The following is a 27,499-nucleotide window of genomic DNA, read 5'->3' on the forward strand; positions in this document are numbered from 1 at the left end:
GCGGGCTGAGAACTGGGAACTACCTTGTGCCTGTTCTCGTAAGCCAGCTGAAAAGGCAAAACCAAACCAACCAGCCCTGAAAATTACAATATAACGTCTCTTTTCCAGACCAGCGTTTTTCTTTGCATTTCTTTTAAGTACTGTCAGTTAAAAACTCTCTCTCTTTGTAGGTACTTTGTCATACTGAACATGCAGATACCTGTTTATGGTAATGCCTTTCACTGTATTTTTCTCAAAGTTTCCTGTATGGGTGTGAACCGTGAATTTTTGGTATAGCTTTAGGATAAACTGTTTGAGCCTGGAAGAGCTCTGTCTGAAAATGCTTCGACAGAGATACTAAATCAACAGCAGCCTTTTGCCACTGCAAACAATTGCCAGGTACATCCTGAAAGCAGTTCCTTCCTCTTGTACGGTTCCAACAACATCATTAAAAAAAAAATCTTGTCCTTTGTACTTCCTCCCCCCTCCATACATGCACATATCTTGTAGTAAATTCATTTTTCAGTCCTGACTTTGTGCAAACACAATGTTGTGCTGCAAGCATTAAAAGGCAATTTAGTACTCAAAGGATTAAAAGCTCATGTTAAATTGAAGACTACACTTGGCATAAACATTAAAAATTGACAGAACACCCTACACATTAACTGCACCAGGGCTCCATAATTAGCATTTAAAAGTAAAACATCATTTCCTTACTGTTTCCTACTTACTCATTTATAATGCATTTATTATAATACGGATGTGAATATGAGGCTTTTCACTATTGTCAGTTAGTAAATAAAAAAACTCCTACTCCTGTTATAAACATGGGCCTATATACAAGGAATCGGGGATGAATGGTTTGTTAATCCAAATCTCAAATGCATGATGAATCAGCAGTGACTAACTAACCTCATTCTAGGTCTAATTCTCTTACATGAGCATCCACAGAGAAAGCTCGGGGCTCGGCAGCGTTGGGTTTCATTGTCTAGCGTTGGCAAAGGGAACACAGGATAAACTCTACTTGTCGGGATTTTGATGTATTGTGTTGGGTCTAGTGTTGTGCAATGTGGGAAAACAGATATATAGTTCATCCTGTAATGTGGAAAATTTGTTGCAGATTGAAATTTGAATGCAAAAGAAAAAGCATGAGAAAGCAAATCTCATTAGGGAAGTAGAAAAGAGAGACTATCAAATGTTAAAGGGATAGTACTTTATTGACCTGTTTCATTTTTAGATGAGAGAGTGTTTTGTTCATGCATACTAATGCAGACCATTTTTGTCATTAAAAATGGAAGGTAAGATGGCCAAACGCTACATCTGCTGGGTTCCAGAATACTTCTGTGTTTGATTTAAATCACGCCCCATGTCTGCACTGATGTGGCATCCCCTATGTTACATCTGGCTCCAGGCGTTCTTCCCATTCCGCATCCCCTAAAACCACTTTCCTGTACTTCCAGCAAATCTATCAGGCTTCAGCCGAACCTTTTCTTTCAACAGATCCATAGCTCTTGACGCACTGGGAGAATTTTAATTAGGCTGCTTAGATCATCCTGGGTGTCATTTGATCAAGATTACAATTTGCCAAAAAAGTGTCTCCACGTCCAGACCTGGGTCAGTGAGCAAAGGTCCTTTTTCTCGAGCACAAAAGGAGATATTCACTCCGCTGGTCAAGGCAACCACCTTCAGTTGTGTCCGGCTTTCCACTGGTGCCGCGTATCGGCTCAAACCCCGGCCCACTCGCGCGGGGTGGGTTTGCAGATGCCCCACGTTCAAAGCGATGAGGAGGGAGCTGGCCACACCACGGCTATGAAAACCCACCGCTGTTTGTTCTTATCTAGAAATGTAGCAGCGTGCAAATGATCTTGAAAAAGCTTCACCGTTACCTCTGCACAGCTTGCTGACACGATAAACTTCTTTTTGTTCTTCCTCTGAAACCTCACATCATATCCCGCGTCCTCCAGGGTCACTGCTGTGTGGAAGACAAGACCACGTTTTGTTCAGCCTCTGTGAAATGCAATTAGAAGCCCCTCCGCAGCCAGCAGGAGCTTGAGTTAAAAGGAGAGAGGGGGGAAAAAAGGACCTCCCCGCTGTCCAGCAGTGTGTTGACTTTGAAGTCCTGGGCCATCTTTTGTCCCCCCCCCCAGAGGGCCTTTAATCAGGACCTTTGCCTTGTCGTTCGGGGGGGAAAAACCTGACACAGTTGGTGGGGTTGTCCCTGTGTGTGCCAGGAAGAAAAGTCTTTGTCAGAGATTGCCACTGACCCAAGCACTTTGTTTCTTTGTCTCTCCCAGACGACTGTTTGAACTAAAAAGAAGACGAAAACTCTTGTAGGTGCGAACAGTATTTTAATAGGGAGCCCGGGAGAGCTTCTTGCGAGCTTTCCTGCCAGGTCCAAGGCAGAGATGAGGCTTTTGGTCTGAAGGCCTCTTAAAATAAACCCAGCTCAGGCAGCTTTTTATGGCCTTCTCCTCTGCGTACGTCCTGGGTGATATAAAGAGGCTCATGCCGTAATATTGCAACATGCTGCTGAGTAGAAAGACTGAATTATCATATTATGTGTAATATTCTATAGACAGAGAAGCTCAACTTGGTAATGATTAACATCTTATTTTTTGTTGCTTTGCATAGTAGCAATTTGTAAATCAGCTAAAACTTCTCAAATAAATAGCCACAAACCCCGAGCATCATACACGTTACATAAATTTTGCAAAACGTGGAAGCGCTAGCGTAGAGAGACCCGAATCTGGCCTTAGTGCTGGGAACCGTACCACAGCCCCAGCCTTGCCGGTGATGTACTGCACAGCCCCAGGGCAGCCGCTTGCCTCCTTGTTGCCAGAATGGAGATGACACAGGGCTAAGCTGGAATGATTTATGCTCTGTTTTCTGTAGCATTTTACAGATGAACAAAATGCTCCACTGAAATGGTGAGAATTATTTTAAATGCAGGTTGCCAATGTTTTACTCATGAAAAATCTACTTGAGCTACTTTTTAAAGAATTTTTTATGTATCTGTTACAGTCTCGCTTTGCTATTGAAATATGTACAGCTGGACTCATAACTATGACTTTTATTCCTCAGGTAGAGGCATAAAATAGCACTCAGTGCTTTTTAAATGGTATAAAATATTTCTAAAATAACTCTTCCATCCCAGTTAAACAAACATTATCTCCTTACCCATTTTTCCATTCACATTTTGATACGCTGCAGCTTTTTCCCTACGTTAAATCAGTTCCTGTTTAGAAAAAGTGAATTATTAAAAAAGGGGGAAAAGAAGAGAAAAGATTTTATAAGAACAAATAGATTAATAACTAACCGTGATAAGATCTGGCAGCCTTTCTTAGAGGTGTGTGTGGAGTAGAACGTGTAGCTGTGTTATCAAAACGGGTTAAAGTTTTATCGTGACTCTCGTGTATTATATTAGATTCTCAAAGCACACCTCCTCCAGTAATGCCTGGAATAATCCAGACTGGATATAGATCAACTGATTAACTGAATCTCAGGAACAATAGCTCAGCTTTGGTATAAATTTTACTCTTTCGGCTTCCTCTCCGTGACCTTCCTATCATTAATTTTTATTTGTATTATTTCGTATTTGTTCCCTTCTTCTTGTAAATTCGAACATTTATTTTGAGGTAAACGCCAAGCTTCATCCTTGCAGATCATTCATGTGTTCCATCCCATTTATGAAACAGTACATTACAAGAGAAAATAAACCTGCCTGCTCCCATAACACAATAACAATACGTACAGTATTACATGCAAAATGACTGACAGATTAATTAATAATAGAGGGACCTTCCATAATTTATCTTGAAACTCCGCAGTCCTGGCTCTCGCTAGGTTAGCTGTGTATTTCTAACTTTTTTGCTCTCTCAGTAACTGTGGTTCAACCTTGCAAAGGCTCTCTCCCTAATCCAGTGAAATTTATAAAATGGTGCTTAAGTCTGAATGCCAGAACAGCCCCGTTAGCTTCAAAAGGACTTCTTTTCGCTTAAAGTTAAGCAGGTGTGTAAGTGCTTTGCTAGCTTAGGGTCAAAGTGTTCAGCACCTTGTTGGACTATGTCTTATCTACCTCCTCATTAAAGATACATCAGAACATTTGGCATGTCTTTATCAAGCAGAGAGGTGCAGCCAATTGACTTTATGTGACAGCTAAAAGTGAAGGAGATCAAGGGAGCTTGAGAGACAAAGAAGTTAGGTTTTGTTAGAATCTTAAATGAAAGAAAAATAGCATTTTGAGAGCTAGTAAAAATTGTTTCTTGTGTTAGAAGGATTGTATTTTCAGCGGACTTTAGATCAGGAGTTTTTGAGAGATTTGGATGAGTGGATGGAGGCTGGACTAGAGCAGAATCCGTCTGCTTATTTTGTCGTCGACCTTTTTGTTGTGAGTACCGTGACCTTCCGCAGCGCTTTGAGCAATGCAATCCCGGGTGAAGATGCACAGAAGAAGAACTGGGAGCCTTGAAGAAAGTATCAGCGAGGCGCTCATATAATTTTGACAAGTGAGTTAGAAACAGCAAAGTGCCCGGAAAGCTTAATACTGAGTGAAACTAGGCAGCAAATTTACAACAAGAGGTCAACTATATGACATGAATCGATCCCCAACGTTTCCAAAATGATGACTAGGGAGAAGTTTTCTCTTTTGGCTGCAACATTAGCTTGATTAGTTTTCATGATACAAATTAAAAGGTCATTTGCGTTTATATTTCTGTTAATGATCATATGAAAAAACTATTTGTTTTAAACACAACATTGTGTCCGTGCTTTCTCTGGTGCTGTAAGGTCAGCGCGTGTGCGTGATGGACCCTTTCATTCCATAGCAGAAGGCTGTGAGGTCCTGGATGAGGTTCTGCTCTCAGTGGAGGATCAAATAGTAGATGAAACTGGGCAGCGTTCAGTTTTTGGTGCTACCGGCATTTCTCTCGTTTGATGTTCCTCGTTTGATGTGGGAAATAACCATATCCTTTGTCTCCTGTTCATTGTCCTGCCTGTTGGGTTGCAAGGAGTCTCTCCTCCCACGTGGTTCCACTGTACCTCGTGCCGTGAGACCCCTATCAAAAGTTTTTGCTGGAGCCCAAACAGTCGAGTGGGTCAGTGCAGGGCAGATGTGCCAACACCGGTGGCCCGTGGCCTACCAGGATAATGGCCAAGGTGTGTTTCTGGAGGTCCCGAGAGGTGGAAGAGAGATAAGCGTTGTCCCGTGGGTGACGGTGGCCCCTGCTGCAGGGACAGAGCTGGAGTCTCCCAAGGAGGGTTGTGGTTTGTGCAGATTTTAGGCAGTTTTCCCTTGTTTGATCCCCATATCAGCAACTCCCCGTGTGAGATGAGAAGTCCTGTCCCTGCGGAGCCAGAGGTCCACACAGTGAACTGCCTGGTTTCCCCCCACCGTTTTTCCCCATAGGAGGAGACTTTTTCTGTCTATGTCTTCTTTTCTAAATCCTGAAGCTCAGATGCAACTAGAAAATCCTTTTTTTAATAAAAAAGCCAGCATAAATGTGAACTATGCAAGTGTCAGGTTTACATTTATCCTTATAAGGCACATCAGCAGTTAGATGTGCGTTTCCGCTAGGCTTATTTATTAAAGTGTTCTGCACGGCAAAGGAAATATCTCCAGTGTTATTTTCAGGCTCAATGAACTCCAGAATGTATTTGTGAGTTTTCCAGTTACGATGACATCAGTGTGGAAACGCGAGGAAGGGGACTCAGCGACAGCAGGCAGCTTTCCTGCCACTGCTAATTTACTGTCTTTCTGAGAACCAGATCCTAAACACTCGAAGTATTAACATCATTTCAGCTCTTAAGTAAAACTAAAGAAGTCTTTTCATCTTTCCATTGAGTGGCGGGCTCCTTAAGTAGATCACAAGCTTTATGCTGCTTTGTCTGAGTGAGGAGGAAAACTTTAATTGTTCTCATCTTCTAGTGCAGGTATTGATTAATAAAATGTATTAGCAAAGATCTTGGCCTACTTTTTGCACCATCAAACAAGTACTTAATGACTGTATTACTATGAAAATGGCATCGCTTTAAAGCATTGGATATGAGCCCCTTTGTACTTCGCTTTCATTTGATTTTTTTTTTTTTCCTTACCCCATTATGAACAATAAAGTTTCTCCTGTACTTTCATATTATACAGCGGAAGGGAGAGGAGGCGGCGAGTAGCTCTTAGTTGAGGGTACCAAACTGGGCCAAGCTGGGAGCTGCGGTGCCTGGGACGTCCCCAGGCAGAAGGATGCGCTGCCAGCTGGGGAGGCTCTCGGCAAGTGCAGACTGGTCAGCGAGCAAATGTTAGATGGTAAATCTGTATAATTTACTCTAATTTAGCATTTGGTGGGTAGGAACATTAATATGACTCACATGCGAAGAGGGAGGAGGCGTGTTTATGAGGAACATAACTAATAGGTCTGTGTAAGATAAAGAACGCTGCCTCCCACCTCATTTAATCGTCTTTCCTCCTTTGGGTCCCATTTGTAGAATCTCACTTATTTTACACCCCTTTGTAGCTACATACCAGCCTACCTCCTCCCTCTGCTCACCAATGTATATCATACCTCGTGCGTGAAGTGCCCTGTTTTGCACACTTGCTGAGTGGCAAATGCCACGTGAGTTGCACCAATTTACCACTTACTGTCAGGGCCCCGTAATGCTCTCAGTTTTTAAATACGTCTTCTTGTATTATAGCTGGGTGTTCCTGGAAATCCTACCTTTTCATAGCCTCAAAACGCAACTTGACTCAGTCTTGATAAGTCTCTCCAGTTTGCGCCTTGCCAGGCCACTACGTCGTACCAAACGCTTTCGCTTTAGAGCACGGTGAGAGTTCGTACAAAATTGTTACGACCTGACAACAATTTGATGCTTTCAATCTTGATGCTTTTATCAAACCTGTCTTTGCCCGTACCTGCTAACGCGGTCCAGCCAGGCTGGCTGCCGAAGCCAAGGGCTTACGGTGACTGGAACGACAAAGCATTTCTTGCTGCAAAAAAAGCGTTGTTGCAGAACGCTTCATAATCTGTAAATTTGAAATGAAGGCTCAACATTTTGTAGTACCAGTACTGGGAAGTCCCACGTCTGTAACTAAAACATGCACCGTGGTGACAATAACACTTGGATTTTATGCAACTCTTTTATATCCAGTGCTGAAAATTGAGGCACAGAGAAGTGAAATGAGAGTCCGAGTGCCTTCCACACCAGGGAAAACCTGAAAATACACCCACAGCTGACTGCTAGTCCGTAGCTGCTGGGCCACAGGCATCCCTTAAAGAAAACGCGGTTTCGCCCACCTCTGCAGACACGTAGGTCTGGGGCTCTGCTGCACAGAAGTGGCTTGGGTGCCACGTTGGGGTGGGAGGAGTGGAGAAACATGGTTGTGTCGCTTAAAATAGCCAGAAAAGGACCCTTAGTCCTTTCTTGCCTCGTTCCCTTCACATTCACAAATGTTCATCTCTGTCTCTCCTTTTTTTTTTTCCATCCTTCCTAGGGGCGATGACTGACAGATTAATATATGTCTAGCTACGTGTCTTAGAAATCAAAAGGAAGGTGCTGTCAGAATCGCTTGTCAGAAAATGAGATTAGGCACACTTGTCATTTGCTGAGGATTGCAGTCTTTCAGAGATAAGGTTGCATTTAATGAGTGTAAAAAGCCTCCTTGTGAAAAAGGGGGTGGTGCAGGAGAGAGAGAATGATTATTTTTCTGGTGTCAGCTGAGTGCTTTATCATATAACTTGATACTGTGGCACCCTGGCAGGCACTGATAATGGCTGCTGGGGCTATTGCACCTCTTCAGTTGCTCTGCAGCTTCAAAAGTGATGACTTGTTACCTGCTTTTAAACTCTTCTTGGATGTCGAAACCCACTATCCTAAGGGAAAGAAGCAAAAGCATGTACAGTGTGTTTTAAAGAAAGACCTGTGAAAACACACAGCATAAAGGGAACGTGCTAAATGTATAGCCACTTTCCCCAGCAAACTATAAAGAATACTCAGCGGGTTTCAGTGAAATATGGAACTTGTCTGACAAGTGAAGGATAACTAATGAGAAACAGAGCTGTATCCCACTGAAACCAATTGTGTTTTGTTATGGAAAATATTTATCAAGCTTTTTTTTCATTTGTTGGTTCTCCTAACAGTGCCATAATAACTCCTCTTATGTATGTTATTCCATTTCTCTCATATACATCTCAGTTATTTAAATCTGCAGTGGGGTGGTTTTTTGGTTATCAATTGGATATTATCATATTGTACATGAATATTTTAGGTGAATGTTTCATTCATCAAAGTAATGGTCATTCTTTTGCCAAGTTAATGTCTTTGCACTGTTTAGAAGCTGGCTAAACGTACAGATTTATTGTTCATAATGTACTATCTAAATATGAGATGACAGTCAAAAATGGAATTTATCTGTTCGGCACAAGAGACCCTACATTAGCTACATGTTTTTGCAATAGTATTTCTTTACTTGGCATACCTCTTTTAAAATTATCCTTGGAAGAATAGATTTTTGTCGTTTATTCTCCTCATCAAATGAGATGTGATTTTCATTATTTTGCTTGAATGTTCAAAAATGAAAGAAATTACTTGATTGGTTTATGGTGCTGATTCAGCATTTTCTGGGCTAAAAATGACCTGAAAGACGGAATGGGATTACAGCACGCAATAATGGATGCTTTATTCAGTGATAAGAAAGTCTCTTCTTCTGACTGAGAAGAAGAGAATGAAAAATATTTCTCTCTTATTAGTTGATTCAGTACCCAGATATTGACAGACAAATTAATTTGAAATACTTCTTCAGTTGCAGAACCTGCTAGCAGGCAGAAATTAGGGGAAGATAATGGCCACAGCTTAAAAGTGGTGCGTTTATGAAGTGTACTCACAGGAGTGCTAGTGGATGGGGAAGAATTTATATTTTCTCTTCTTACTCGGTGTAAGTAACATCTTACGAATGTTCCCGGATAGACTGTAGTGCAGGTAGCGGCTCAAGAGCCCAGCAAGGTCTCTAGGAGCTAAATCCAGCTAACCCATGTTCCATCATATATTTAGTAACTCCGAATTCAAACCACAGGAAGGTATATAGAAGAAGAGATAAAATGCATGTATTTTCTGATTGAGAAGTTATAGCCAGGAGTCAGTTCGGGGATTCTCACTCTTCATCGTTGGCAGAGGGAAGGAAAGACGACTGTGGTGTTCACCTCAAAGACTTCACGCTATGTGGAGAAGCTTGGGGGAGAAAAGGCTTCACACTTGTAGGACAGTGACGATTTCTCTTTGGTACAGTGCACGGGTTCGGAAAATTATCCAACCTCCTTTACGTGTGCAAAACTGCGCGAAATTCTGTCCTCGGAAGCAGTGGAGACCGCTTTTTATGTATGTTTTATATGTCCGGGCCCATAAGGATAGGGAAGAGAGAGCAGCCCTATTGTTCCCTGAGCCCCACTTTTCATCTTTGTTTCCATTTGAAACCAAAATCATAAAACTGCCTGCAGAGCGGTTGCCTTGCTGTTCCTCTAAATGAGAATTCCAGCTTTTATGCTAATTCAGTTTCAGGTTTCTTTGAACCTGCAGTTTATGGGCCTCTGCTTAAAACTGCAATCTGTTCTGCATAAAAGAAGGGATTACAAAGTGGTTTAGTTTTGCAAATGCTGCAGAAAAATAAAAATAATAAAAAAGTTGCACTGTCATTAATACGCTCTCGCAAAAGTTTCCTGCTTTGTCAAATAAAAAGCTTTACTTACATTGAGAACTTGCCCAGTGATGTTATATGGTCCAGCGGTTCTGTTTCCTTCGAAAAGGTGCATTTACTTTTTGTATCACCTTTTCCCCTGCCTTACCTTAGCAGAAAGCACACGAGCGCTCTGTCTCTGCTAGAAGGGCTGTCGAGAAAGCCTGGCTTTCATCTGCCGCCAGGAGCCCGCCGGGCGCGCCAGGCGCTCGCCCTCGGGGCTGATGCTGTGCACACACAGCGGCGCAGAGCCCGGCCTCCTGGCAAAACCCGGCCTCGCCACGATTTACTTTTACGGACATCTGTTGCTACCTTTTTACGGCATAAACCAGCGGTGATTTTGTCATCATTTAGGTCCCTCTCAAGAACAGGTCCTTTTCTGGAACCTCTTTAAAGCATTAGAGTTTAAGTACTTTCTGGTTGGGACATTATGCCGTGGCTTGCTGTTCAAAGTCATAAAACTCCGCTGATAGCTCCATAAATTCTTTCTATGGGGAAAAGAACCTGCATCTCCTATCCAGAAATGGACAAAATTATGTATGTTTTCAAAGCATTATGGAGAACTTTATAAGGCATCGTAATCACGCTCCGAACTCAGACACCACTGTGTCTTCTGGAAAGATTAGCAACTTAATGGAAACATAAATGTTTCCAGGCTTTCACAGAATACCAAAGAATTGGAATATCCAGTTTTCACGTTGCCAGGAAAAAGCTGCAGAACCTTCCAGGTGAGGTGAGGTTTGCCATAAATAATTTAATCCAATATAATCTGCTGTAATTTCAATATTCATTTCCTCCCTGTGCCAGAGATGGGTAATTCTTCTTTGGAATTACTCTATGACTTGGAAACAAATGTCTGCTTCTCTGCCTGCTGTCTAGGCGGCTTTAGGTCATTTTTATAAAATGGTTGGATCTGAAAACCTCTTTCAGAGAGTGAAAGATCTTGAAATCACTTTTGATCCAAGTTCAATGCACTTCATTTGGCTGTTGTGGCAGAAACAAATGTCGACGCTGACAGAGACCACAGACAGATGAAAAAAATTCTGGCAAGGTCCCACATAGATAAGAGACAGAAGGTTTCAAAAACCTATCCAGGCATATCCTAAAACACGGGAAAGTATTGCTGTCGAGAGGGGGAAGCTTGATCCAAAGGCCATTGAAGTCATTGGGAGGTGGTGGTGGGTTTTTTTTTCCCTTTGATTTAATTTGGCTTTGGGTGAATTCCTAAACGCCAAACTTCTCATTTGGAATTATAAAACACATTTCGTGCATGATAATGTTCTAGGAGGAAAACAGAGGTCCTCTACTTATCTCTAAGGCACAAATAATGAACATAATGAGGCCCACAGCCCTGCCAATAAACCTTAACAGCCCTAGGGAGATGAGTAGGTAAATGCATTTCTGATTTCGTGTTTGCTGAGATTTCAGGTGTGGCATGTGGTTAACATTTGAAAAATCCAGTACAGACAAGCCTGTAGTTTAATCCAGGCTAAATTTATCAAATTAAAGTCTTGTGAGGATCCTAGGCTTTAATTAGACCCGTTCTTACCGTGCCGAGATGTGGAAAGTCTTGACCAAAGTGCTCATAGAATATATGAGCTGCCACACCTTAATATTGTGTATTTAATTCCAGGTACAGTCTCGCCGTCCGTGCAGTCCCCGCCTCCTCCGGTTGTTGTGCAGAGAACACTGCCATTTTAATGCCTTTATTTATTTAATTTTGGTGGAGACTGAAAACTGCACTCAAGCCATCCATTTCCTTTGCTGAGCTCGTGAAATAGCCGATAGACTGCGATGGCTTTTGGCCACTCTCCACTGTTTATTCTAGAAACCAGACATGAAGACATCTCTGTTGGGTTTCTAGAGGAGGAGATGGAAACCACCTCTCTGACAGCACAAGATGACTCTGCAATATATATTTATTAGGAGATGCAAAAACCTGTGAAATTTTAACAGCCAAAGTCCATGCTCAGATACGTTGTAGAAATCTAAGGATAACCCTGCTAAGGTGGACAGCTTCGAAGAACTTTTATTTCCATCGCTATAACCAGGATCTGGTTGGCCACAATTTTTTAATTTTCTGATGAAGACCATTTGTCCCAGTTTTACCAAAGTATTCCCTCTCCTGATCAGACACATAGTGAAAGCACTGTAGCGTTCGCAGCCATGGTCTGAATTTGGGGCTGTTGTGGATGTGTTTGTCTCCTGTGTTGTCGTTCCTGTCGTGCATCTTTCCCAGTGGAAACCATTGCAGTCAGTGCAACTGTACCTCAAGTAAGAATTTTGGAAAAGCCACAATGTAATGCTGAGGAGGAAAACTGTTCTTAAATGGGTCATACGGCGATGGAATGAGAAACGAATGAGAAATATTTTCATAAAATCCTGTAGTTCTACATCAGTAATTGGTAGGAAGGTTTTCTGAGGAGTTTTTCCTTAAGTATAGCACTTCTTGTGTGGACAGTTCAGACCATGCTTTCCCTCCTTCCCCGCATGCTGCAGCGTTTGCTGCGGGCAGGGCCTCCGGAGCCGCTCAGGGGTTGGTGCGCGGCTGCGCCCAGGTCGCTGCGCCGCCGCTCGGGGACTGCTCAGAGCCACGCGCCCACCTCGGCACCCAGGGGCCGGGAGGAGGGCAGTCCCTCTTCATCTCACGTCATCCGCGCCATGTCCCCGAGGCGAGCTCGGAGCTGGCCCAGGGCACGAGCGTGTCTTCCCAAGCTCCCCTTGGATTTCGGGTGCGTGACGCTTCTCCTGGCTCAGGTGAGGCCAACCACGCACCTGCAGCCATTGCTCTGCTTTTGATTTCTGGCTGGTGTAGGTAGTTCCTGTCTTTTCCTTAGGAGAGTCACCTCCTCCAGGCTGAGCTCCGCCGCAGGCGTTGAGGTGAGTAGGTGTCATGGTTTAACGCCGGCTGGCGACTGAGCCCCACGCAGCCGCTCGCTTGCTCCCCTCCGGTGGGATGGGGGAGAGAATCGGAAGAGTAAAAGTGAGAAAACTTGTGGGTTGAGACAAAGACAGTTTAACAGGTAAAGCAAAAGCCACGCACACAAGCAAAGCAAAACAAGGAATTCATTCACCGCTTCCCATCGGCAGGAGTTCAGCCATCTCCAGGACAGCAGGGCTCCTTCACGCGTAACGGTGACTTGGGAAGACAAACGCCATCACTCCGAACGTCCCCTCCTTCTTTCTTCTTCCCCAGCTTTATATACTGAGCATGACGCCATATGGTATGGAATGTCCCTTTGGTCTCTGGGGTCAGCTGTCCCGGCTGTGTCCCCTCCCAACTCCTTGTGCCCCCCCAGCCTCCTCGCTGGTGGGGTGGGGTGAGGAGCAGAGAAGGCCTTGACTCTGTGTCAGCCCTGCTCAGCAGGAACGAAAACATCCCTGTGTTATCAACGCTGTTTCCAGCACAAATCCAAAACACAGCCCCATGCTAGCTACTGTGAAGAAAATTAACTCTATCCCAGCCAAAACCAGCACAGGAGGGTTTGTCAACCCTATTTCTGAGGATGTAGCTCAAATGCAAGTGGAGCCCACTGGAGTTTGATTCCATTAGCACTCCTAGCCCAGTATTGATTTGAAACCAATTTCAAGGTTTGAAATCTCAAAAACACTCCCTGGGCAAGGGCTCCCGAGCCTGTCAGACCTATCTTAGCACCTATCCATTTCCCAGGAAACATCTTGCCATATAGGGATACCGTGCCAATGAGCATAACTGCCTCTCATCTTCACAGCAGCTTGGTTTATAGGAGACATCATTTGGCTCCGATGGCCGTGCTTCAGTGAATAATCATTTATATAATAATGTATCTGTGCATTTATTTTCTGCGGTGGCTATTACTAATGGTGTGCGGCGCTTAAGAAAAACCTACAGTGGCTAAGAGATCCCTTGCTTGTTGACAACAACATTTGGTGCTGGAAGTAGAGTCACGCGAGTCCCTGGAAGCTGGGGAGCCCTGGCCCCACCTGCGCGCTGTCCCGGACCCCTCTGTCTCCGGGAGGTAGGACAACTCCGTGCGCAGCTGGAGGTCTCGCGGAGGCCACCCTGTCGAAGTTGGGGACATTTTTTTCCATTAAAAATTAAATTTCCGTTAAAAAAACTGCAAAATGCAATAGGATATTTTCGATGCTGTTTCCTCCCGCGGAGCTTTAGCGACCGGCGCTCCTGCGCCGCCGTCTCCGGGGCAGGGGGGCCCGTCCGCTGCCCCCGCCCCGCCGCCTCGGGCGGAGGCCGCGCACCCCCCGGAGCGGCCCCGCCGGTTCGGCCGAGCCACGGGCGGGAACGCGCCCCCCGCGGACGCCCCCCCGCCCCCGCGGGGACACCGGCCGCCGGCGGAGCGCGGGGCGGCTCGGCGGGGCGGGGCGGGCGGGGAGAGGGAGGAGCTGGCGGCGGCGGCCGGGAGGGAGGGCAGCGCCGCTCGGAGCGCCGCGCAGTGCGGAGCGGAGCGCCCGGGCGGCGGGAGGCGGCGAGGGGTCCGGCCGGCAGCCCGCAGCCGGGCCGGGCGGAGCAGCGCGGAGCGGAGCGGAGCGGCCGCCCCCCGGGGATTACAGGCTTGCGAGGTGGTTTCGGCGGGGCCGGAGGAGCTGGGGCCGGGCCGCTGCCTCTCCCCGATGGAATTCACCTGAGCGCGGCTGCGGCGAGCCCTGGACGGCGGGAGGGACAGTGACAGTGCCCCGGCGGGAGCGCGCTTTGTCTCGGGAGAGGACGGGCATGACTTTTTAAGAAAAAAAAAACCAAAACCAAAACAAAACCACCCCAAAAACCCAAAAAGCAGAGGAAAAAACCGAAAAGCCGCTCGAAGGAAGGGACGCGCTGCCGGCTGCCGCTGCGCCCCGCCGGCGCTGGACCCCGCGGAGGGAGGTGCGTGGGCAGGAGGGGCCGCACCGCCCCGGGACCCGGAGTTGCCGCCGCGGAGCCGCTGCCCCCGGCTCGCCGCTGCCGCCGCACATGGTTTTCTTTGTCCTGCTGCTGCTCCATTAGCTCTCCGCGGCCGCCGCTCTCCCCACGCCCGCTCGCACACACGCACACCCCTCTCTCTTTCTCTCTCCTCCCAGGGAACCATCTTGCGGGGAGAGGGGAGGGGGGGCTCGGCTGCCCGGGAAGGATGTCCGCCGGGCGGCCTGCGCGCCCGGCCCTCGGAGTTGTCCCCCGAAGGATTAGTTGGGGTTTGGCTGCGGGACTTTGAGAGCCGCGCTGGATCGGAGTTCCCCGGCGCCGCCGCGCACACGCACGCACCTCCCGCACCGCCATGAGCCCCGGGCTGGCAGCCGCGCTTAAGCCCCCGCGAGCAGGTAAAGCCGCTTCGCCCCGCGGGTCTGGGCAGCGGGGCGGGGGTGGCGGGGTCCGCCTCGGCTCGGGCCCCCCCGGCGGCGGAGGGCCCGGCCCCGCGGGTGAGGTCGGGCGGCTGGGCCCGGGCACCCCGCGGCGGGGCGGGGCGGTGGCTCCGCGGGGCCCCGCGCTGGCTCCGCGGGGCGCGGGCAGGTGCGCCGGGGCCGGGGCGAGTGCTGCGGCGGGGGCTGTGCCAGGCATGAGTCGAGCCGCGCTGTCTGGACAGGAAATGTTTTAGTCGTGCATCCACTTGAATGACAGCACGTTCCTTGATGAGGGAAAAATACTCTTTAGGTCATTTTTTTTCCTTCTTTTTTTTTTTTTTCTTTTTTTGTAGCCCGGGGATTGCTGACTTGCTTCATTTCATGTTGAAAAGGATTAAGCTGCGCTTGGTAACGAGGGGATTTATAAGGGAAAACGGCCAGAGTGCGAGGAAGGGAACTGTTTATAATCGGCTCCAGCCCTGTGTCTCGCAGTCCGCGCAGGAGCCGGGGGAGGGTGACTTCTTAAGCCGAGAGGTCTGTTAGGACATAAAGCACCCTGGACAGTCACTGTGCGCCGGGGCCGAGTGGTTTCCCAAAATGTAACGTTGCCAGCAGATAGTGTCTTTCCATCAGCTGCTCAAGTAAGACCTGGAAATGATCAGGATAAAGGCGAACGAAGAGACAGTTTCACTTGTCTTGTGTACAGGGAACAGCCAAGCTCCTCTCCCTTGCTTAAACATCCAGGTTTGACCACATTGCCTTAAAGCACCCATCACGGAAATAAAGGCACTTCGTTGTCTGCACAGAGTCTTGTGAATACAGAGGAGACTTTAGGTCAGCACTGCAAAGGCGTTGTATTTTATCCTTCTGTGTTAGCGCTGAGATGTTGGGGGTTTTCTAAATTCATTTGGCTTTTTTGTTCCTTTAGTGTTGTTGCATGACGTGACTGCCTAACTCCGGAAAAATAATAGTTGCGTATCTTACCTGCCGGCAGAGATTGTGTTCGCTACTGTATCAGTTATACATTACCCTAATTGCTGTGTTATATTTAAACCCAAATTTTAAAGTAATGAAACAGGCAGTCAGATTCCATCTGATGGTTCGAGCTGGTGAAATGGCTTTGGGTTATTTTTATGGTAACCCAGGCAGCGGGGTTTTTTCAAGTTGCTGTTCCATTCAGTAGCGTGTGGTCAGCAATGCAAAATGAGATTCACTCTCAGACAAGCTTTGTCTGCGTAAAATTACTCCTTTTTTATGTGCATATTGTACTGATAATCATCTTCCAGTTTGCTCACGAGTGATTCTCAGGCAGGATGTATTGTGCACCACGTAATGTCCAAGAAGTGCCACTTCCAGATTTCACAACAGTGTTTCTGACTGGTTTATGCAGTAGCGCAGGAAAAGATTTCACCTGAAAAAGCATAGCTTAAAAACGATCTGTTGGTTTATGCTTGGCATTACAGCAAACTTCTTAAAAAAAATGTTTTCCTCTTTCTAGTGTTTGGAAAAATCAAGCAAATAGGAAACTTAGAGCTTCCCTACGCTGTTTCGTTCTGAAACAGTAAAATAAAGTAATAGCTGAAACTCTAAGAAGTTTGGTTTTTAATATTGGATTTTCTTTCTAAAAAGGAAGAATGGTTCAGAGAGTTTTAACTTCTGAAAGAAGCTGCATTTAAAAAGACAACAACAGATGAAATTCACTGGAAAAGGTTATTATTTTTAATCAGAGAGCAGGCTGATTGGCAAGGTTAGGAAAGCATTGAGCATTTCTTAATTTGTTGGACGAATATTGGGCTGCTTTTTAAAGTACATGGCCTTTTTGATCTCTTCAGTTTGTGCATTATTCACATATTTTCATTAATTTAGAGAAAGTCGTCACTGAATAATAAATCCATCACTGGGCAATAAATCCAGTGTTTACAAGGTATTTAATCGAGAAGAAATACACCAGCTCAGCTTTTAAACAAGCCAACAGTAATCTAGTAAAATCTGTCTAGAAGTCTGAAAAAGAATAAAGCTATTTTTAATACTTAATCACAGAAATCTTGTATGTTGTTAACTTGAGGCAAACAAATTATTTCAGTATATTACTACACTATGATATGCAGCCAGAGCTGTATCTACTTATTTATCGGTAATTTCACACCTAAGTTTTCAGTGTAGTCGAGATATCTAATATATGTTGCTTGTCTAATGTTTTTTATATGGCTTTGAATTGAGAAATTCCTTCCCTTTAACAAAAAACCCACAGCCTGCTTTCCAAATAGACAGTGTTTTTAATTATTTTTCCTGAATCCAGTCAGAAAATAGTTTCTAGGAGAAGACTAAAATCTTTGTCAAGTGTTGCATTTTCCCCCTGTTAGCAATGTTTCGTTACTGAGCACATTTCTTCCGATGTATTTTCGAAAAGCAGACTATCTCAGCGGGGTTGGATCCAAGATACAGTTCAAAATTGAACAGCTGTCTGGGTTTTGTGAACGGGTAGGTGGTCTGAGTTTAAGCTTTAGGTGTATGTGTGTGTGTACTACGGATGTGTGTGTGCACGCAAACACAGCTGTACACGGATGCATAAACTTAATGCTTTCTGCTTTTGGGCTCAGGATTTTCAGTGTTATCTTCCCCCGTCTGGTTTCTTGCCATTATAGTTTCTGAAAGGGGGAGCTCAACGTTTTTGTGTGAAACTTAAAGTAAGGCTTTTTAATAATAGGTAGAAAGATTAACCGGCGTACTTGCATACAAACAGCAGTAGTAGATAAGGTACCAACACAGTATTAGGAGGAAAAACCTTCCACGGATAAAGAGGGCTTGATGGAAAATAAAATGGGTTATTAGTTTATACAGAGCGTGGTGTCAACAATCAGTTATTCTGACGAAGGCAAATCTTGCGTGGAAATACATACTAATGCTAAATACTAGCGTACTCTTTGTCTTTCAAAGACTGTGTAACAGCAGTTTATAAAATTACTAACCTACATTATCAGCACTGCTTTAAAGATGGTAAAAATCAAATAGTTGACTCAGTAGGGGTCTCCAAAAATACTTTAAAAATTAATTAAGAAATCCGCAGTTCTGCACATTCCCAAAACTGGGCTCCCTGATTCAAAATCATGACTCTTCTCCATTGCAAAATCAATGTCAGAATGCGTTGGATAATTACAGTACAAAAATATAGTTTCTGTGCAGCTAATATGTTGAATAAAAAATCATTTCTTTCTTTATTAAATAGAATCTTTCCAAATAAATATCTGCACTGCAGGGCGGTGAAGCACAGCCAAACAGCACCACCTGATGGACATTTTCTTCGGAGGCTGCGGCTTCCATTAGCTGTCTTGGTTTTGTCACCTGATTTGTTTCTCTAAAATATACATACATATGTGTGTGTGTATAAATACACCGCCATGCCTTTGGAAATCTATCACTTGTAGAAAATGTAACATTTTTTTTTTTATTGGTCTTTCAGGCATCTGATGCCAGCTCTGAAAAACTGTTCAACGCTGTTACAAATAAAGGTAAGACTGCAATTCACATCACAAACGTATTTTTTCCCCCACACATTTCTTTTCATGGCAATTTCAATGGCACATGAAATGTAACTTGTCTTGCAGAAATGTCGCAATCAGCTTATTAGTGCTTTTTATGTTTCTCTTGGTTTCAGACATGTTCTGTATGCTTGGTAATTGCTTTGCTTAAGCAATATAAAATAAAGGCTTTAAATAATGCATTGCCTGCCAGGTCAGAATTAATTTAAATAACAATATTAGGGAATAGTTTATTTTACAAATGGCTTTAATTTAAGCTCATTTAAATAACTGTAAGAGTTTTCAAAATGTTTTAACTTGATTGTTACTCATCAGCTACATGATAGACGTGGAATTATGAATAGCCAATTTGCACTGCTGACAGTAATAACCAGCCAGCGTTTAGTATTCACAGGATAATAGTCATAAACCATGGCTTACTGTGCTGTGTGCTTTCTGTAGAGTTAATAAATGATATAGAGGACCACATTTAAATATTCAGTATCCCATTAATTTCTTCCAAACAGCAATCCAAAGAGAGAGTGGCTAATGATATAACAGTACATTAAGGAAAACTTACCCTAAATCAGTGCCAGTGAGCTTCTGCGCAGAGCTTGGCCTGAAGCAGCGTTATTAGAAAGACTGTAGGCTTTGGAGATTTTTTATTTTTATTCTTACTTTTGGTTTGGTTTGTGTTTTTGTGAGGAGGGTCGAGGGAGCAGCTCCAGGCATGAGTTGCGCCAGTGAGTATAATTCAAAGCCTTTAAAACGCGTCTGTTTTTCACCCCACTGTCCTAACTTCTTAATGGCAGTTCATGATAACTGCTTAGTAAACGGGTGTGCTTTTAGCTGTAAACCCACGGTATTTCAACTTACTGTTTTTTGGGAACGTTTGAGTCAGTTTGCATTAGAAAAGACAGATTTGATTCATTTGGAATTTAGGTCCTTTTTGTTGACCACGTGTGGATTTGCTCAGTGTGCTTCTCAAGGAGTTTGGGTTTGTTATTCCAGTGGGTCGTTCTGGTGTTTTCCTGGGTCTTTTAATTCCACGAAGCCGTAGTGGTTTAACTGGGGACAGTCCGTGACCCCGTTACGTTTGGGATTCCCGTGCTGATACGCCATTGCTTCTGAAGTCTTCAGCTGCATGTTGAATTACACCTATATTTAATTGCATTACGGATCCATATTCCTGTTTTTCATGTATTAGCGTCCTTTGGAAGTATAGTCTGGACGCATTATTTCAGTAGTCTAACTAGGTTATCTCACTTGGCAAGCGTATACATCCTTTCTGATTAATTGGATCTACAGGTTCCCCTCGGCCCCTCCATAGGCGGAGAATAGGTGGCACAGACAAGTAGAAAGGAAGAGTTGTGTGTTTGGAGTGACCCAAGGCCCCCAAGCTACATGTGACTGCATCTTTATTTTGCTAATTCGCTGTAAAAAGCTGTGGCATTTGAGCAGCCCTTTCTTGGGGCTGGGCCAGGGCAGAGGAGAAGCCCGGGGTGAATCCACATTCCTGGCAGAGGCCTGTAACCAGGGTGAGGGGCTCTCTCCCCCGGGAGGTGATTGATTGATGAAGAGTAGGCCCCTCTTCCTCTTCCTTTCCTTTTCTTTTTTTTTTTTTTTTGAATCAAACACATTTCCCACATTCTTATTTTTGTTTACTTACCGAGCTTGATTCGTGGCATCTATTTGGTTGTGAATACCCATGCTTGACAGGGAGCCTTTTATTCCGAGGTACTTTCCTTTGGTGATTTAGTTCCCTTGAAAGGATTAGGGTTTCTTTGTGTAGCCTAAAATCAACATGGGCTTTTCGAAGCTTTGCTTGGGAAACCGTACACAAATAAGCTTTTTAGTTGATGGTAGATTATTCCTTTGCCCCTTATTTCCATCAAAATGGCGTCTTTCTTTTCTCCTCCTGAGTTTCCCCTTAAAGCCATATGCTAATTCCTGTTGGTAACATGAATGACAAGGGAAGAATCAATGCAAATCCAGGTGCGGCCAAACTAGGCTGACTGGTATTTTCTTCTTTTTTTTTTTTCTTTTTTTTTTTTTTTCCCACTGGGAGAAAGAGATTAAGGGGAAAGAGGGCAGAAGCAGCATAGGGGGCAGTTTTGTTAAAGGGATTAGCATTCAAACTGCTAAATATCAGGAAAAGAGCCTCAAAAAAGATCCCCTGTTTGGAGATAATGTCAATAATTGCTTGCAGCCAGGTGCAGGGGCTCTCGCTGGGGCCGGCGGTGGTTGAGAGGCTGTTGCCTTCTCCAAGTGTCTGCCCTGGGGACGGCTGACGACTGCCCGGGCGCTGTCAGTTTGATATATTCCAAGTTCAAGTTCTCTCTCTGCAATTCAGTCTGTTTGCTTCCAAGCCAGTTCTTCCCCCCTGCGTTGTCCATGGCTGCTTTTGCCAAAAGCAATAAAAGTCACTCTAAGAAAGGTCAGATTTGCATTGGGTAAATCATGATGAAACCTTCAAAGCTCCCGGCTGATGGAGCAGGCTGGGAGGGCTCGGCAGACTGACGAGTGTACATCCCTCTGTGTCCACAGCCGTTCCTCTCGGATGTCCCGCAGCTACCCGTGTCTCACACATACTTCTTTTTTTCTTGCCGCTTTTATTTTGCAGAATTCTTTATAGCTGCGGTAGCAGAAATTACAGAAGTAATGTATTTACAAAGCAGGTAGCAATCCTGAAGCATTTTAGGTCTTGTATATACATTTTGTCCCTTTTCTGTCATTTAGTTGTGGACTTCCAGGCCGAAGATGAGATCAAGCTCGAGGTGTGATGGATTAGTATGGATCTGTAATGTGGAACAGTCCCTTCCTCAGAAATACTAATGATTAAAAAACCTAGAGCAAAGTGAAATTCCCTCCAAACCTCCCTTGAAGAGGTGGTAAAACCCCTTGAGGTTCTCCTCTCAACTCTCTCTCAACTTCCATGTAGGAGTTAGCTGCCCTTAGAGCTGAATGGGAAGATGCATCCCTAAATCTAGAAGGGTCCTGTGAGCTTTGGGGGGCAGCACGTGGATGTTGGGGCCCCTCAGGGCTGGGATATGTGTCATAGCCAAGCGATGCCGCGTTGGAGAGGGCTGTGGGGTTCCCACATCAGCTCGGGGCTGCCACCACTCCGGGAGGTCCCCAGCCCTGCGCCGTGTCTGCAGCAGGGCTGGGAATTTGGGAGGGACGTGGCTTGGTCCCCAGGGCAGGAATCGCTGTAGCTGCCGCTGAAATGAGTTGTCCCTGGTCGTGAATCAGAGCCCTGCGCTCCATCGCTCGGGCAGGAGCGCTTTACCTTGTCATGCTTGAAGTTATCTAGGGAGATGATTCCCGTGGAAATCCAGGTGGCTGTCTTGGAGGTAAGCACCCAAGGGTCTGGGCCCTTAGTAACGCTTGAAAAAGGAGCTGTTAACATCTGAATGAATGAGATGGACGAGGGATGGAAGAGGAGCCTGTCCCCTCCCTCCCTGCAGGCTGGGCCTGCCAGTTTGGGATTGCTGCTTATAGTCTGTGTGTCTTTGAACAAACATAACTTTTCCTTCCTCTCTGAGAGCGCCAGCCTTAGCACCATTAATCCTGGCCAAAGTACAGGTTTTGTTCATGAATTTTTGTAACATGACTTTCCAGCAGAATTAAATTCCATTATCTCGTAATAATTTAAATAGACACATCTGAAGCTGTAGAGCAGGCAGCTCCTCCTCCTCCTGTGTATTTCATTTATGTTAACTCCCTCCTACATACCCTCGGAAAACAGCTTTTCCTGGAGGGAGAAACGAGTCCCAAAGTGATGAAGTTTTCATTTGTGCTGTATATTGAAGTTTGCCTTTGATCAGAAACACAATTGGGCTGTTACAGCTTTTTATGTTCAAATTGTTTACAGGATGTTCATGTAAACTTTATGAATCCTTCTGCTTTGTGGCACCACCAGCTGTCAGGGAAATATTTATACTCTCAGCTGGAGGTAGATCAAGGCGTCTGGGTTACTACTCTTCACTGCTGGCTGAAATACCGGTCGGATCAAGCCCTGGTTTTTTAGGTGGTTCTCCAGCAATATCCTTCCCTAGAAAAACAGGCGTATTGTTGTTTCTGCCGTCGTCTGTCTGCGGTGAATCATTTCTTGAGGATCCTCCACAACATCTGTTTCTGTAAACAAGTAGGGAGCTGAAGTCGGCAAATACTTCTCTGCTGATCCCATTCACAGGAGATCCTTGGCTGTGGAGAAGTGCTCTCGCGCTCTCCGAGTAAACCATCCCCACAGCATCTCGTGTGGAATATAAGTGGATCCGCTACTACACAGTGCAATATTGACGTGATCAGTATGCCAGAGAACTGACTGCTGCTGCCTCCCTCCTTTCCGAGGGTCTGTAGGAATCTATATAACATCCTCACTCACTTGGTCTATGTTCTCAGCATTGCTTTCAGTTTTTTGGGGGGGCTGCTGTCTGCATATGTTGGCCCTCCATGCTGCCTCTTCTCGTCACTGAAATGCTTCTTCCCAGTTTGCTGTTAGGGCTCCGGAGCAATCCCAGCGCTGCAGGAAACCCACCCGTCGGCCAGCAAACCTCTGGGACTGCTGAATCCCACGAGCAGTTCTCCAGATTTCTTTTTTTGTGGTTGTTACGATGGCTCACCCTCCTGAAGTGATACCCTGACGATGGTGTTGCCTTGCCTTTCCAGTGGAGACTTCCCTGGTGGCTTTGGATCACTTGGTTTGCCTGTGTTTTGTGGGTTTCAAATGGCTTTTCAATATTTTCCGTGTGAAAGTTCAGTGTCTCATTAGTGAGGGACTGAGCACTGGAAAAAGCCTCCGGTTTTGAGGACCCCAGGTTTCTTGTACCTGTGGGTTAGATTAGAAGAAACGGTGCATCGCATCAGTCTAACTTCCAAGTCAGGCAGGCAAAAACGTCGCTGTATGTCTTGAGATGGTCCTTTGTTCTGGTACACAAAAGAGCAAGGCAGTTATTTCTGTGCCATGAAGGCTTTATCTGAGCAAGGAATTTGTTCCATAACATCCCCTCATGGCTGCCCCTCCTGAGCACAAACCACTCCTCTCCATCCGTACGCTTTCCATGCCCCCTCCTTCTTTACGTGCCGGTGGTTTTTTGCCTGGGATGTGGCAGTCAAGCGGGGTTCCCAGTGCTGGGAGATGCCATAGCTGTTCTGTAGCTGTGGGAAAAGGTCACTGGATAATGTGATATGCCCAGAGGGACAGGTGGAAGTCAAAGGTAGCCTCTTCCAAAACCTTTCAGATTCTTAAATCCTAAAACTTAGATCTTACAAAGCAGGAGACTTCCAAGGCTTCAGTGATAATTTTTAAGTTAGTAATTCAAAACAAAACCGTAAACCAGCCAGCATGGTACAAGCACCTGTAGACACTGGCTTTTCTTGACCAAAATAGTGGAGGGAGACAGCTGAAAGTGTTGTTCTGGGCATCCTTGCCCATTTGGACTGGTATCAAGTACCCTGTGGTGTCAGTTGGTGATTATATTCCCCTAAGAGTTCATTTAAGGCTGTTGATTTTAGCAAAGTCAAACTATTCCAATCTCAGTGAGCAAAATGGCAATATTTACTAATACATAATTGTATCTATTCTGGAGAGAGTATTTGTTTCATAGTTAAACTATATTTGATTTTCTCAAAAAAGACTTACCAGCATTGGGCTGTAAAATAACAAGTCGTGATAACGGTTCAAAATAAGGTGGAAAAATTCTTGGGATAAGAATGTCTTGATCACAAAGATCCTGACTTGACATACCTGTGGTTAGCGGAGTCCACGCTGGAATCTGGCGTGAGATTTCATAAATGGAGCATCCTGCAGACCTCCCATATCTGGCCTGCTGTTAGTCTCTCCCTTGTAATAAAATGTTGTTTTCTCTGAAAATGTATGTTTATTTAACTAGGTCTTTTTTTGCTTCACAATCTGGATTCCATTCAGTCAGTTACCACTCCAATTAACTAACAATTATTTAACATTAACAGTAATTACAGACGCCAGTTAAGCGCCTACAGATGTCAACTGTTAGCTTTGTACCTAATCACTCAATGAAATGGAGAAAGTTCAACAAACATCAATTAGCCAAGCAATTAGTATGAGGTAGGAAAGAGCATGTTATCGTGTGTGAGCTGATTCAATTTATTTTATTTTGTCAGTAAAACACACACACACAGACAAGCAGCAATAAGTTGCTGAGATTAGATAAAGCTGTATTGTTTTGCTGTTTATACAAGATTTTTCCCCTCCTCTTCTTTCCCTTACATAACTTAAATGTGCTTTGCCAGGCATTTGTTATCTTATCAAATACATTTCATTTCAATTGGAAAAGCACAGCACTGTCATTTTCAGCGGCGAGGCAAAGACCGTTTACATCAGGTTTACACCAGCAGAACTGGCACTTGAGCAAAGCTGCTTCCGCCAGCAGGTTTAACCTGCGAGTAGTTTAACCCACGACTTAACCCAAGGACGACGTAAACACCAACGCGCTTACACAATGGATATGTGGTTTTAGATAACACCGCACAACACGAATTGGTTCCTTCATCTGATTTATCCATGCGTTTTAATGTTGACTTGGGCTCCACACCACCTTGCTTAGGTTGTAAGAGGACGAAAGGGCTTCCTCAAAGGTGCGTCAACAGGGTCTGAGCTGTCCCAGCCCAGGGGTGGGAGCAGCCTGCCCGGGGTGCTGCCATTGCATGCCGCTGTCTGAAGAGGACTGCGTACCGGCAGCCGCCCTGGGGAGCCACTGCTGCTAACCTCCAGCAGCACCACGGAACCATATATTGTGTGTGGTGTGGCTCAGGAAAAAAAAAAAGAGGAGGAATGGGCCATAAATTAACTTTACCTTCAGAAAGAAATGGTTTATTTCTAACCGCCATCCAAGGTGTATTACAAGCCTCTCTTTTAAGATCTTTTGAAGACTGTAGAGCTGTGCAGAAAGTGCTCGGTATGCAGCATACCACATACGCAGGGGTGCCGGGGCTTCCCAAGTACCCAGCTGTGCCACTAACCCACCGGTTCACCTCCGTAGTTCCTTTTTCTATAGGATCTAATGTCTTGTCACTTGGCACAATTTAACACCCCTTGCTCAGGCTTCTTACATCCAGTTACTGTTAATTTAAAAAAAAAATGCACTCCAAAGTATCTCACATCCTACAGTCTTGACACTCTGGATGTCAGTAGGAGTTTCACAGGGACATCTATATGAATTGTCCTTTTTTTTTTTCCTTTTTTTTTCATAAAGTCTTCATAGCTGCTTAAAAACCAAAGCAAAAAGGCTTTTTTCTTCCAGTTCTCAACTGTCCCCCAAACAAGAGTGCCTTTTGCCTTCATCACCATGCCGACATATTTTAAATGTTTCTCCACATAAAATGATCCCACAAAGTAAGATATTATTTTATCATGCAGACTGCCCACAAAAGCCCATGAAGTTACTTGAATTAGTCATTGTTTTCCAAAGTGCAGGAATAGGAGTGGAGAACCACAGGCAGATCTCGCTGTTGCTTTCCAAAGTCTCAGCTTTTTTTTATTATAAGAAAACGCAGAGTCTGAACATGTGAAGAAACCCTTCAGTGTGTGACTTAAGTGCGGTAATATTTGTCTGGGTAGGCAGAAAGACTGAAATTGAGCTTCCACACGAGAACTACCACGTTCATTCTGATGGCAACGAAGACCTTGCGAAGGATACTTTAAACGGGTGAATTTTTAGCTTTCTCATGGTTCAGCACCGTTTGTCCGAAAGAAAAGGCAGGGCCTTGTCATGAAACGACGCTGCCATTTCTCAAGATACAGAGAGGATTGTAAGAGGGCATTTTTAGTCTCACGGAGAATAATCAGACCCTAATTTGTCCTCGTTCAGGCTTCAGTTCAGTAAGGTGCTTCATTGCTTGACTGACTTTAACACTTGTTAACACCGAGCATTTACGTAAGTGCTTTGCTGGATGAGGGCCACAGGAGTAAACCCTGCGACACCCTTGAGACATGCAGCCACCCGGGCATCGCTTGTCTTTCCTTCATTTTCTGTCCCTGGAGCACCTCTGTGGCTGAGGGGGGCTCGAGCCCCTTGGCCGGTCCCTGTCCCCTGGCAGGTCCTGCTCTCTTCCACCACCTTGCTGCTGCCCTGGCTTTGGTTGGACTCTGTGAGCTGGGGGTATTGACTCACCAGAAATCCAAACGCAGCAAGAAAAGGGGGATGATTTTGCAGCCGAGTTGCCCAAGCGAGAGGTCCGGTGCAGGGCAAGGGGCAGGGGCGCAGGCAGAGGGGCTGCCCCCACCTTTGGCGCTGGCAGGATCAGCCCGGCCACGGCATGGCTTCACCCTGCCATTGCAACTTGCCCTGGAATTGTTCAGCGCATGCAATTATTTAGTGTAACGTAAACTATTTTCCGAGCTAATGTGGCTAGTACAGCTGCCAGGAGCATGCTGAGAAATGCTTCAAGTAGCGAGTGAGCCTGTGTCTGAAAGGGGCGTTGCGCAGCATTCGGCGAGCTGTTTAATAAAGCTAATGTAAATGTATACTTAAAAAGTGGCAAACAGAAAAGCAGATAAACTGATTTAAGTGCCTTTTAGAGCTGTTACTGGCCGTGACTTACATATGCTAGGAGAGTGAGGCAGGAGCTGGGGCGGGGGCTTCCTTCTATACTTATCCAAAAAATACCATTCTAAACTTGTTTTTGAGCTGAAGACCTCGGCTCACAAAAGGATGCTCAAAGCAGGGCCGGGGGAGAATTTCCAAGTCCAAGAGCGCAAGACAAACCCCACTAGACTGCTAGAGCCTCCGTTTACTGCAGCAGGATTTCCCCCGGCACTTGAAATCCCGGCTTTAGGCTTGCCTGACATCAGCAGGGCCGCCGGGCTCATTCCTGGCAGCCAGAGGAGCTCCCCAAACCCTGTGTTACCCCCCTCACTGATAGCCGTTCAAAAGTCATGCACAGGCTTTGGAGCATGGGCCAAGCCGCTGCCTTCTTCACCCTCCTCGGGAACCTCCTC

General features: G+C 45.3%; 1 protein-coding gene across 1 annotated transcript in view; it reads left to right on the plus strand.

Annotated features, from left to right (window-relative positions):
* Positions 1 to 27,499, plus strand: part of AUTS2 (activator of transcription and developmental regulator AUTS2) — a 794,656-nt gene that overhangs the window by 702,016 nt on the left and 65,141 nt on the right. Inside the window, exon 6 of the mRNA XM_075169017.1 lies at positions 18,462 to 18,510. Within this exon, the coding sequence (XP_075025118.1) occupies positions 18,462 to 18,510 (49 nt within the window). The remainder of the gene's footprint in view (positions 1 to 18,461; positions 18,511 to 27,499) is intronic.

Source organism: Calonectris borealis, chromosome 19, assembly GCF_964195595.1.
Source record: "Calonectris borealis chromosome 19, bCalBor7.hap1.2, whole genome shotgun sequence".
In the NCBI taxonomy this organism is placed as follows: Eukaryota; Metazoa; Chordata; class Aves; order Procellariiformes; family Procellariidae; genus Calonectris; species Calonectris borealis.